This window comes from Trematomus bernacchii, unplaced genomic scaffold, assembly GCF_902827165.1.
Source record: "Trematomus bernacchii unplaced genomic scaffold, fTreBer1.1, whole genome shotgun sequence".
NCBI lineage: Eukaryota > Metazoa > Chordata > Actinopteri > Perciformes > Nototheniidae > Trematomus > Trematomus bernacchii.
In genome coordinates this window covers 3,127,997-3,139,279 of record NW_022987654.1, presented here as the reverse complement: position 1 = coordinate 3,139,279, position 11,283 = coordinate 3,127,997, and the positions used below count along the sequence as shown (strand labels likewise).

The 11,283-nt window shown below is 40.6% G+C and overlaps 2 protein-coding genes across 4 annotated transcripts in view; both read left to right on the top strand.

Annotated features, from left to right (window-relative positions):
* The first annotated feature begins 437 nt into the window (after positions 1–437).
* On the top strand, positions 438–2,360 carry crybb3 (crystallin, beta B3). 2 transcript variants are annotated; one of them, XM_034135038.1, is made up of 6 exons: positions 438–576; positions 968–1,049; positions 1,172–1,287; positions 1,421–1,553; positions 1,625–1,767; positions 1,859–2,360. In XM_034135038.1, the coding sequence occupies exons 2-6, from the start codon at positions 975–977 to the stop codon at positions 2,175–2,177; spliced, it is 786 nt and encodes a 261-aa protein (XP_033990929.1). In that variant the 5' UTR covers positions 438–576; positions 968–974; the 3' UTR covers positions 2,178–2,360. The 2 variants fall into 2 exon arrangements, with proteins under 2 accessions (XP_033990929.1, XP_033990928.1); XM_034135037.1 differs by having other exon boundaries at positions 534–1,049.
* A 752-nt stretch (positions 2,361–3,112) lies between these two features.
* Positions 3,113–11,283, top strand: part of cita (citron rho-interacting serine/threonine kinase a) — a 44,680-nt gene continuing 36,509 nt past the window's right edge. For both annotated transcript variants that reach the window (XM_034135034.1, XM_034135033.1), the window contains exons 1-9: positions 3,113–3,205; positions 3,479–3,601; positions 4,199–4,340; positions 4,925–5,100; positions 5,741–5,842; positions 8,764–8,906; positions 9,239–9,332; positions 9,759–9,965; positions 10,117–10,270. In XM_034135034.1, the coding sequence (XP_033990925.1) occupies positions 3,500–3,601; positions 4,199–4,340; positions 4,925–5,100; positions 5,741–5,842; positions 8,764–8,906; positions 9,239–9,332; positions 9,759–9,965; positions 10,117–10,270 (1,120 nt within the window). In that variant the 5' untranslated portion in view covers positions 3,113–3,205; positions 3,479–3,499. The remainder of the gene's footprint in view (positions 3,206–3,478; positions 3,602–4,198; positions 4,341–4,924; positions 5,101–5,740; positions 5,843–8,763; positions 8,907–9,238; positions 9,333–9,758; positions 9,966–10,116; positions 10,271–11,283) is intronic.

Sequence of the window (11,283 nt, the reverse complement as noted above, 5' to 3'; positions counted from 1 at the left end):
ATTAATCCTATCTTACATGTTTACATCCCATGCTGTCACTAGCATTCTTACATAAAACAAAGTGCTTTAAGCAGCTGGTATCTCCAACTCATCCCCCAAAAGATCTGAATAGATAAATAGCACTCCAGCTAAGAGGAAAAATATGTATTGTTGATTTTGGGGTGATCCTATATAAAGATAAATATGAAGAAACAGGCAGAAGACATCATTGCAAGATAGCTGTGTGGGGCCAATACTGCTGAGTGAGACTGATCTCTGTTCATTCTCTTGGCCAGCAGTCAGTGCGTGTGCACCCGCTGTTGGATCATGGGCAGGATGGCAGCGTTTGCCAGTGTGCCAGGGGCAGAGGGGCAAGCCTATTGAGAAGCAGTGTGATGGACACAATGGGTGCGACAGACTTGCTGCATCAACAGGCTTTTTGCTGCTGTGGCCAGAAATAAACCATAAATACCCCCACTGGCCTCTACAGAACGCTCGCCAGGCCTCCACACCCACAAACACCCTCACACTGAGACAGACAGGAAAGAAAGAAAACAAAGGGGAAAGACGTGGTGCAGTGAAGCACAAGCAATCCAGGTAAAGCAAATTAAGATATTCCTTCTCTTTTAGGCTTTTCTTGTTATCCTGTCTCCCTGTCCCTTCTTCTATCTGCTTGCTTCTTAAGAAGCAGTTTGTGCGTGCACTGTTGATGTGATTTGATTTCTTACAGATAGAATGGACACAATAGGATTACGTTAAATAAACAAGTAAAAGGTCTGCAAAGGTAGATTTGTGAACTATCAATGCAAGCAGCTCTGATAAAAAAAACAGCTTGAAGCCTTTCCTGTGATGCATCAAAGTTTGATAATTGTTGTTGGTGCAATTAACTGTATATACCCCAAATAATTACAGCTAAAACAACCTAAGAGTACAAATCAATCCGAAGTTGGCGCTTATAGGATTAAACAATGTTGTTGCTGTTCTTTAGAGGCAAAATGACCGACAAGCAGGGAACCCCAGATCAGCTGCCAGCAGAAAAGGGCCAAGGAGGGGCCGGAGCCACATATAAGGTAACTCAATAATCACATGTCCACAAATGATTATATATGTGTCAATTTGAGATCTGTCAGAAATACCTTGACTTGGACTTTGTTGGAGATCACATTCACCCGACTCTCCACCTGTTTTGCAGTTGGCAGTTTTTGAGTTTGAGAACTTTCGTGGAAAGAAGGTGGAGTTGTCTGCTGAATGTAAAGATGTGATGGAGAAGATGCAGAGGGTCGGCTCAATCATCGTGGAGTCTGGACCGTGAGTAATCTAGTTTCACTTCATTGACTTTCATACAATATTTATTGCATCTGCATCCAGTTTTCTAGCTGTTTTTCTTGCTTAGCATTATTTGTTAGCATTTTGATGTAATGCATTTTCTCTTTACCTTCAGATGGGTGGGATATGAGCGTCCAGGTTTTGCAGGAGAGCAGTTTGTGCTGGAGAAAGGAGAATATCCCCGTTGGAGCACCTGGACCAACTGTCTGAACAGCTACAACCTGAGCTCATTCAAGCTTCTGAAAGTGGTCAGTATAATAAGTGTAATATTCACAGATCCTCTCAAACATGATAAACCTATTGTTTTTTCTCTCTGCAGGACAGTGCAGATCATAAGCTGCACCTGTTTGAGAATGCAGTGTTTGAAGGTAGAATGATGGAGATTGTTGATGATGACGTCCCCAGTATTTGGGCATATGGTTTCCAGGACCGTGTGGCCAGTGCAAAGGCAATCAATGGAACGTAAGCTGTAACCTTTCTAGTGGTAAATGTCATATATATTTGTTCTATTTTTAAGCAAAAGTAAAACACTACTCTTTCTCTTCCCATGAAGGTGGGTGGGATACATGTACCCAGGCTACAGAGGGCACCAGTATGTGTTTGAGCATGGAGATTTCAAGCACTGGAACGATTGGGGAGCCAATGCACCTCAGATCCAGTCCGTCCGACGTGTGCGGGACATGCAGTGGCACAAGAGAGGGTGCTATATTGCCACCACCCCTACACCTCCCAATCCCGCCCCCGCCCCTGCCCCCAATCCAAACCCAACTCCTAAACCTAACCCCAATCCAAACCCCACTCCCAAACCAAACCCCACTCCCAATCCTAACCCTGCTCCAAACCCTAAATCCCAAACTCAACCCCAACTTTAACACCATCACCTCCTGCACCACCGGGCCGGGCTAAAGGCAGCTGGCCAGTCCCCAGTCTCTCTATACTACGCCCCCTGTTAGTCTAGACTCTAGAGAATATATATATCACCATGCAATTTTGGAAAACTGTAACTGACAATAATGAAACATGTTAATTTGTTGGAAATAAAGGTTTGGCCCTGATCTTGGTTTTCTGATCATTTTTGCAAGTTATTTATTAAGCAGAAATAATTCTAGAGAAGTGTTCTTTTATTCACAATATTGTTAAAATTGCATGTCTATGAAGCATGAGGAGCAGCATTGGGAAACTATATTTAAATGTTTTTTAAATGGTTAAATGGGCACTTGTTTAGGTCAATTTTGGGACAGTAGAAATCAAATATTGATATATATCTTTTAAATTCCCATTAGTCTGTTAAATGTAATTTGGCACTATAAAATTAGGAAAAAGTAAAATATTGACGTGACCTAAAAGCGATGGGCATGTAATGTAATCAGTTCAAAATGACAACTTTGTCAACAGGTTAATTTAGACATTGCTAAATGAGATTATGTTACCCCTTTAAAATTAGTGACATGTATCCCAACAAATAGTCCTGCTAGATATAAAGTAAAGCACCTGTCAAATTATAAAACTCATAAATTATGAGTTTTATAATTTGACCTATGTAACCTATTATTATAACATACTATGAGTCATAATATGTTGTCATTATATATATAAAGTTACATTTTACCGTTCATGTACTCTCTAATATTCAAGAGTCTCTTTTGTTGTCTGGAAAATCAATGACAGGTCCGAAAAATCAGTCATTGGTTAAACAACAGCTTGTCCCGCCCTCAAAAGACCAGTGATCCAATCAAACGTCACCTTCATTCAGCAGGCTCGCGAGGTGGGCGGCAAACGCGCAAAATTTGAAAGTCGACCGGAAACAACGTTAGAAGAGAGGAAAACAGTGTGCTCCTTATCATGTCAATGCTTCAGTGTATATTTAGGACTAAATTATAATAACCTGCATGGCAGTCTGGTGAGTAAAGTCCTCCCGTACACTTTGGTCTCTTGAAAAGTAACTGAAGGACACTTCTACGTGTCGTGTCAACGTTCTTGTTTGATAGCAAAGTTAGCAAAAGCTAGCTAACGTTAACTTAGCATGCTAAAGGGTCGCTTTGTTGACATTTGTTGACAGTTATTTCCTTAGCTTTTCTAAAACCTTCGTCCTCCGTCATAGATACCTTTTATTAATCAACGCGTTTCATTTGAGTACTTACTTCCTTTTACTATCTGTGTGTCATTCGCACAGGTTGTCTGTTGTTAAGAAACAATGTTGAAGTTAAAATACGCGAGTCAAGGAAGCCTGAAAACGATGATGTCTTCTGCGGACCCCATCACCAGCCGCAGCTCCAGGCTCAACCAATTATTTCAGGTAAAGTTGTGTATATCGTTGATGTCCCGATGCCATAACTGTAGACGAGCAGCCACCTTCTCCACCAGCAGCTGCACAGACAGTGGAGCTCCTTCTCAAACAGTCTCATTCAGCTCCAGACAGATTCAGGAAGTCATTCCTGCCAACAGCAATAACTCTGTACAACAAATCACCTCTGGCTAGCAGAGAACTCACTGCTCCATAGTTACGCTTTGATAACTTTCCTTAAAAAAACATGATTCTTCCATCTGTATATACAGTGTCTTCACACTGTATTACATTTTACATTTATATGTCATTTAATATGCTGTGTCATGCACACTTAATGTAAATAATATCCTACATGTTTATTTTGTTAGCTGTAATTGCTCCTGCATTGTGTATATTTGACAGACATTTTACAGAATATATTTTTCACTGTCAATATGTCTATATTTAACTTTTTAGTTCTGTTTAATTATATTTTGTTATACTTCATTATTTTATGTTTGTTTCCCACATTGGGGTCATTAAAGTTAATATAATCTATGTTGTACGTCTTAAAACCAGCCGCAGTAACTGTCAGCAGCTGATCCTGTGTCTGTGTACCGTGTGCAGGGCCGAGTCAGCCTGTGTGGGCCGCAGGGAAGAGGCACTTTAGGTCGGGAGGAGTTTCTGGAGGCTCTGCTGCTTCTCTACCAGGAGTGCATGTCCCCAGAGCTTATGAAGATACATCATGTGGCAAACTTTGTCAAAAAGTGTAAGCATACCCTTTACACACGCATGATATTATTTGTTTTTTGTTTTATTGTCTATCTGTGTTATCCATCTCATTAGTGGAAAGTCTGAATTGTGTCAGTTGATTTGATAGGGTCAGCTTTTAAACATGCCTATTTATGTTTTTGGAGCTTTTGTTTTTGAAGAATATTATTGTTTTGGGCTCAACAGTGTGGAAAAAATATCTATCATTTAGTGCTAATATTTAATTAGTGATAACGGAGGCAATGGTGATTTTTGCATCATTATTATCACAAATATTGCAACTTCTCCAATGTTGTTATAACACTCAATCATTTATTCTTTTATTTTATTTCTGTTTTCTAGTTCAAATATTTACAATTGGCAAATAAAGACCATTATACCAATAGTGGTTTGTTATTTTCTATACCAGAATGACATCATTTATGTCATACCAATAGAAGTTCAATGTGTATGTCACTGTGTATCACAATAGAACACATTTTTGTAAATATAGTACATTTACATTTCAAAATCTTAAAAATGTGTGTCACTTAATTTCCCAGAAACAAAGAATTAAATGCTGTCGGTGTGTTTGTGAATCAGTTTCTGAAGTGGTCTCCGAGCTGCGGAACATGCAGCCTGGTCCTGCTGACTTTGAAGTGTGTGCAGTGGTGGGCCGTGGTCACTTCGCTGAAGTCCAAGTGGTCCGAGAGAAGGCAACTGGGGATGTTTGTGTACTGAAGGTCATGGAGAAGGCCGTTTTACGCACTCAAGAAAATGTAAGTGACTGCTATAATAATACTACAGTAGAGTCAACCAGTAGGAAGTATATCGAATGTCAACTTTAGCATTTTTTTTTATGTTTGCAATATCCTCCACGCAATCATAGGTTTTTGTTGTTGTTCCAAAAACATTGCATTCTGAAAAAGCGCCACTGGAGGGGGTTGTAGGGTCGAATAAAACTTGTGGGCACTTTATCCCACAGCTGTGCTCTCTGGCATGTGACTAATAGAATATATTTGAGTCAGAATAGTACATGAGCTCCGACAGGAAGGGCCTAAAATGAGCAATACAATTAACAACTTGTATGAACATGAACTGCTTTGTTCACACCACCTGGGCCTACTTTGCATATTCTTTGACACAATTACTTCCCACTTTGGCGATGAGCAACATGAAATGAAGATAGTCGACAAAGAGTGCATAATAAACCAAGTGTCGACATGTTTGAAATGTACTTTAATGTTCCCTATGGTTTAATAAAATAACAACATTGAAACCCCATTGGAGCTTTAATGATAGTAGCTTCTCAGTGTTTTAGACAGATGCGTTAATGTGGGTGACAAACACTGTGTAGCACTGCTGTTGCATTTATGTAATGTTTATATACTGATGTCATTCCTTTTTAATTCTTCTCAGGTGGTTTTTCACGAGGAGGAGCGGAGGGTCTTGGCTCTGAACAGCAGTCCCTGGATCCCGCAGCTTCTGTACGCCTTCCAGGATACAGAACGGGTCTACCTGGTGAGACTGCTGATTGTTTTCTTCTCTGACTATGAGGATGAACTGAACTGGTTCCTTTACATACACTTCTACTTATCAGAACAAGGCTTTGGGGGTCTTTTGCAAACTGCCATAGACCAAAGGGGAGTCATTGTGTCATAAACATGCCAAGCCAATAGCAAACATTATGCAGTGCTTTGTGGGTGGATTATACATTTTAATACCCAGGGTCCTACTCACTACAGGTGTTGTGTTGTAATATGGGTCTGATGGTACTTCAGTTAGTAACTGTAGTATACTAACTGAACAAATGTGATGCCACTGCCAGCTTTACCATTGTTTACAAGAGAGGGTGTTTTAACTTCAGAGCGTTGTGTGTTTTGTGAATAAACTCCTTTGTGAACTATGGGATTACAATGGTAAAGAAGTTACTCAAATGATTAGGGCACTAGGGCTGCTCAATTCATCGTATTTTAATCGCAATTACGATTTTGGCTTGCAACGATTATGAAAACAACATAATCGAAATAAAATGATTTATTTTTTAATTTTTTAATTTAATTAATTTTTTAATTTAATTTATTTGTATTGTTTTTTTTGTTGAATTATACTTAAAGTTCAGGTTAGTCAACTGTTAAAAACATACTGTTCACATTTCTCTTTCAATAAATTGATATTTCCAAAATAAATGGATAATCGTTTTTAATAATCGTGATATCAATTATTGACCCAAATAATCGAGATTATGATTTTTGCCATAATCGAGCAGCCCTAGCACCAACCACGTTATATTAAAAGTGTTTATCGTACACCATTCATATTCATGGTCTTGTTTTCTATGTGTGTCTCTACACAAAGAGTAGCATATTTCAAAGTCAACTTCTAAGGAGGCGTGTGGCGCAGTGGATAGAGCCTTGGTGTTCGGATCAGGGGGTCACAGGTTCAAACCCCACTGCAGTCAGCATGTCGTTGTGTCCCTGGGCAAGACACTTCACCCCAAATTGCTCCTGTGGGGATTGCCCACTGTATTGAGTATGCAAGTCGCTTTGGATTACATTATTAATGTAATGTAATGTAATGTAAATGCGTTTTCAACATATTGACTCTAAATCTTATCACTTTCAGAAATATTATTATTTTGTATTAAAACCACAGTTAGGCAAAAAGAGAACATTTTCAGGAAGTGTTACTTTGCTTAACTCACAAAGTAGAAGCAGGGAAAAGGTCTGATCTCATTAAAAGGTAAAAAAAATCCACCATTCAACAACCTAATAATTACCCACTCAAATATTAACTGCAATATATAAACTTGACCTGCTACTACAACTGTAATGTCTTTAATTCTTGTATGTGTTTCATGCAAAGAGCAGAACATATACAAATGTTATATAAGGCAATGAACATGAAAACTTTATTAGAATGTGTCATATTACCATTTCCTTTCACAGCTGTGGTTTCTAGAACGTGACTAATACAACAGTTGAGATCAGTCAGAATAGTGCATGAGCTGCTACAGGAAGGGACTTGAAGTGAGCACTGAAAGGAACATCTTGTATCTCCAAATAAATGCTTTGAAGCAAGCACAGGGAAAAGCCATGTTGCAGCAACTTGAAAGTTGTGTTGTGTTATTTTTGTTAGCCTGCAGGCGAGCCATCAGTAAAGCTAAGAGTCACCAGGGCTTTCTTCAGATTAACGACATTATTCAATGCCGGCAATTCCACTGGACTGGACCTCTAAGGACCCGCAGTCTTTAGTGTTGTTGTTCCAAATCGTAACTTAATAACAACAATCATAATGTCCCATCCCAGACACTATAACTGCGGATAAAAGAGAGAAAAACACATAAATCAAGCGGAGCTAACAGTTGTTCCAAAGCCTTTGTGTTCCACTTAAACACCGGTGGATTCATTTGCTTAAATATATAGAAATATAAATGACCTTTGACTTTGGTTAAGGAAACGGGGGGTTCTTGCCATAATGTTATATCCCCCTATCAGTCTGATCTTCAGCGGTGAAGCTCAGAGAGCCTGTCCAGTGTAAGCATCGTGACGGCTGTTAACCTCACAGAGGATCGATATTTTCTCTAATGACCTGTAACACTGGCTTATGGTGCAGGAAAACAACCCTTTCCTGGCTCGCCAAGCCTCCCACTGTATACTGCCCTTTTGTTTTTCATTCACTCTCCCTCTCCTTATACCTTTCCGTCATGCCCCCTGCATGTCTCCTTTCTCTCTCCTTTCCTCCCCCTTCTGTCTTACCCTGCTCCCTAACTGAGCATGGAGGGAAATACAAAGCATCCATCTTTATCCGTGTGTCAGAGAGGCACCCAGTCTCCCTGTTGCTAGGTAACACTGGAGAATGCTCCCCTTCATTCAGACTCGCCGACCATTCATGCACCAGGAGCTCTCGCCTGTTGTGGCTGTATGGCTGCCACCACCATATAGCTTAAATCAGCCAGACCGGTGGCTCTTCATCTCAGGGTGCACACGGCACAACAGAGGACTTGAGTCAAACACAACCACGGTGGATTTGTGTTTCCAAACTTTCATTTAAGATGCTTAATGAGTTTTTGGTTGTGGTATGTTGCTTTTGAGGAGGAGGTTGCAAATATTTCAGATATGGGAGACCAATCCTTTGACTGCAGCATCTCAGATATATCTGCAATCTTTAGTACTCCCTGTTACATAACTGAATCTATAATGCAGAGAACGGGCGGATAAGCTTAAGCTGATAGGGCTTTGATGTGAGCTCAAACGCATGTAGACCTACACTTGTTGCTTTGTTTTCGTTCTAAATATAGACCTATTTAAAGGCATTCATAAATGTTTCAACAGCGTGTAATAGCTGTTAATTCGTCATCTCATCTAACTAACACATTCATTCAAATTGCCAGCCATTGTTTTATACTGCCAGCTTCTGACTGCACACACATGTGTCTTCAGGCGATGGAGTATTTGCCAGGCGGTGACCTGATGTCCCTGCTTAACCGATACGAAGATCAGTTTGATGAGTCCATGGCTCAGTTCTATTTGGCTGAGCTGGTAGAAGCCATTCACGCCGTCCATCAGCTGGGCTATGTGCACAGGTAAAACCCCAGCAACCTCTCAATGATCACGTGTTAGGCCTTTGTCCAACACCATCATTATAGAAATACTCCTACTGTAGATCCTTGCTAAATGTAATTCTTTGTTTGCCTTTTGTTTTTACTGGAACACATTATTCAGGCAAACATTAACAGGACATGAAAAATGTAGCGATGTAATTTAACCTGAAGCACTCAGTATGACGTTATGTAATACAAAAACATTGCTGAAGTTTACAAATGTATTCCATTATCGTCAGAGCGGTAAACATATTACAGTACTCAGGCAACAAACAGCTCTGTATCAAATCCCTTCTTAACTATCCACTTGGCAGAGACGTCAAACCGGAGAACGTTCTCATCGATCGGACCGGTCACATTAAGCTGGCAGACTTTGGATCAGCTTCCAGGCTCAATGCTAACAAAACCGTAAGTAGATTACAGAGTTTGCTCGATGTACCGACTTTTTTTGGGGACAGTATATTTATTTGTTTCTTACGCAATTACACAATTAAAAAATGGATGCCTTATGAAATCCAAAGAGAGATTGATTCATACACTTAACACCAGAGGGTACAATAATAATATCACAGGACTCTACACATTTCAAGTAGAAGTTCCCCAATTTGAAAGAAGGGGTCTGTTTTTTTATGTAATATACATCTTCTCGTCTTGTAGTTGCACTAAATCAAACGGCACTCTGCCAGCCTTTAGCAGTTGGTACTCCGTCATAAATCCAATGCAATAAAATGTTCTTCCTTGCAGCATAAGTAAGAATACACTACCATCTCTTATTGTTTATGACTTCACTGTGCTTAGCAGTGACATCATTGTGTGTTATTGATCTGTTTACAGGTTGAAACTCCCACAGTGAATGTTGGGAACCAGGACTTCATCTCCCCGGAGGTCCTGGCATCCATGAATGGCGGCTCAAACAGCACCTATGGTGTCGAGTGTGACTGGTGGTCCCTCGGGGTCATAGCTTATGAGATGATCTACACCAGGTCGCCTTTTTCTGGGGACTCTTCTGCCAAGACAATCCAAAACATCGTCAACTTTCAGGTACTCTCATCTCAACCGGTGCTGACATCGTCACTTTCTGACCTGAAACAGCTTGCTGTCTATTAACCGTTCCCATCGTACTGCAGTCTGATTGAACTGAAGTCATATCTGCATCGTGTTCTGAATCGTTGTCCTTATGGTTTGCCCCCAGCATTCCCTTAAGTTTCCAGAGGAGCCTCGGGCCAGCAAGCAGTTTGTAGACCTGCTGCAGAGCTTGCTTTGTGGATCCAAACAGAGACTGGGTTTCCAGGGACTCCGCTGTCACTCTTTCTTCTCCAGTGTCGACTGGAACCACTTACGACAAGGTGAGGAGATTCCTCTCCCTTGAGAGTGTTCTTCTTTCTTTCCTGTGAAAATGCTTTGTGTTGCTGTATCCACGTTACCGGAGAGATGATTTACGACTAGGTGTCAGATATTAATGTTGTTTATAATACACATAAGTGTGCTGTATGCGTGGGGTTGCACATAGTCAACAAACAGGGATTGCGTGGCCATGGGGTTGTCGGTAGTAAAATAATGAGATTCTGTGTGCCGTTGGCAGTAGGCCAGCTCTTTCCTGAGGAGATTAGGGAGGGAGGCAGAGACAAGAAGCCAGGCAGACAGAGTAAAGATCTGCAACTCATCTGCTTCTCAACAGACGCAGCACAAGTCTTTAGTGCTAGCGACACAGCAGACTGTGGCGTAAATATATGTGCGTTTGTTGAACGTCATTGTCGCCATCACATGTGCACCGAATGACAAAGAGTTTCACAGTTTCACCTCACCAGCCGTGGGAAAACACACCCATACCATTCACCCTTTGAGTGAGGCATGGTCACACGTGTAGCTGCATGGGAGATGATGTTTATTTTTGATGTGCAGACACCTTTTTTGTAGCCATTATCAAACATTGCTATGTCAGTCCTTCCCTACGAGCTGTTTATATTCATATCAACACTGAATGTTAATGAAGTTGTTTGTTGAAAATCTTCAGGGTTTTTAGCACGCAGTGTTTTTGAATGCAGGAGCTTTTTCTGCCTGTGTGTTGATCAGGAGATTTATTCATTTGAGAAAAAAAATTCAAATGTATTGTCTTTAAGTAATAAATATAAAGAGCCAAAGAGTATTGCATATAAAAAAGATTTTATTCATAAAAATACTTAGTTTTTCTACAATTGGGAGAGAGAGCTTTATGCTTCAGCTCGGGTCCAGCTGATTAGCTTGCTCTGCTGCAGTGAGGGAGAGTGAGTGAGCATGTGTGAATGAGAGAGAGAGGAGGAGAAGGAGGGAGGGAGGCTGAGAGGCAGCATGTGCAGCAACGCGCGACTTACCGCACTCT

Bases quoted from the DNA above. Each gene is read 5' to 3' on its own strand.
- crybb3 (XM_034135037.1), top strand. From the start codon at position 948: ATGTTGTTGCTGTTCTTTAGAGGCAAAATGACCGACAAGCAGGGAACC. The intron at 1,050-1,171 runs GTAACTCAATAA...CCTGTTTTGCAG, and splicing joins GGGCCGGAGCCACATATAAG to TTGGCAGTTTTTGAGTTTGA. The intron at 1,288-1,420 runs GTGAGTAATCTA...CTTTACCTTCAG, and splicing joins ATCATCGTGGAGTCTGGACC to ATGGGTGGGATATGAGCGTC.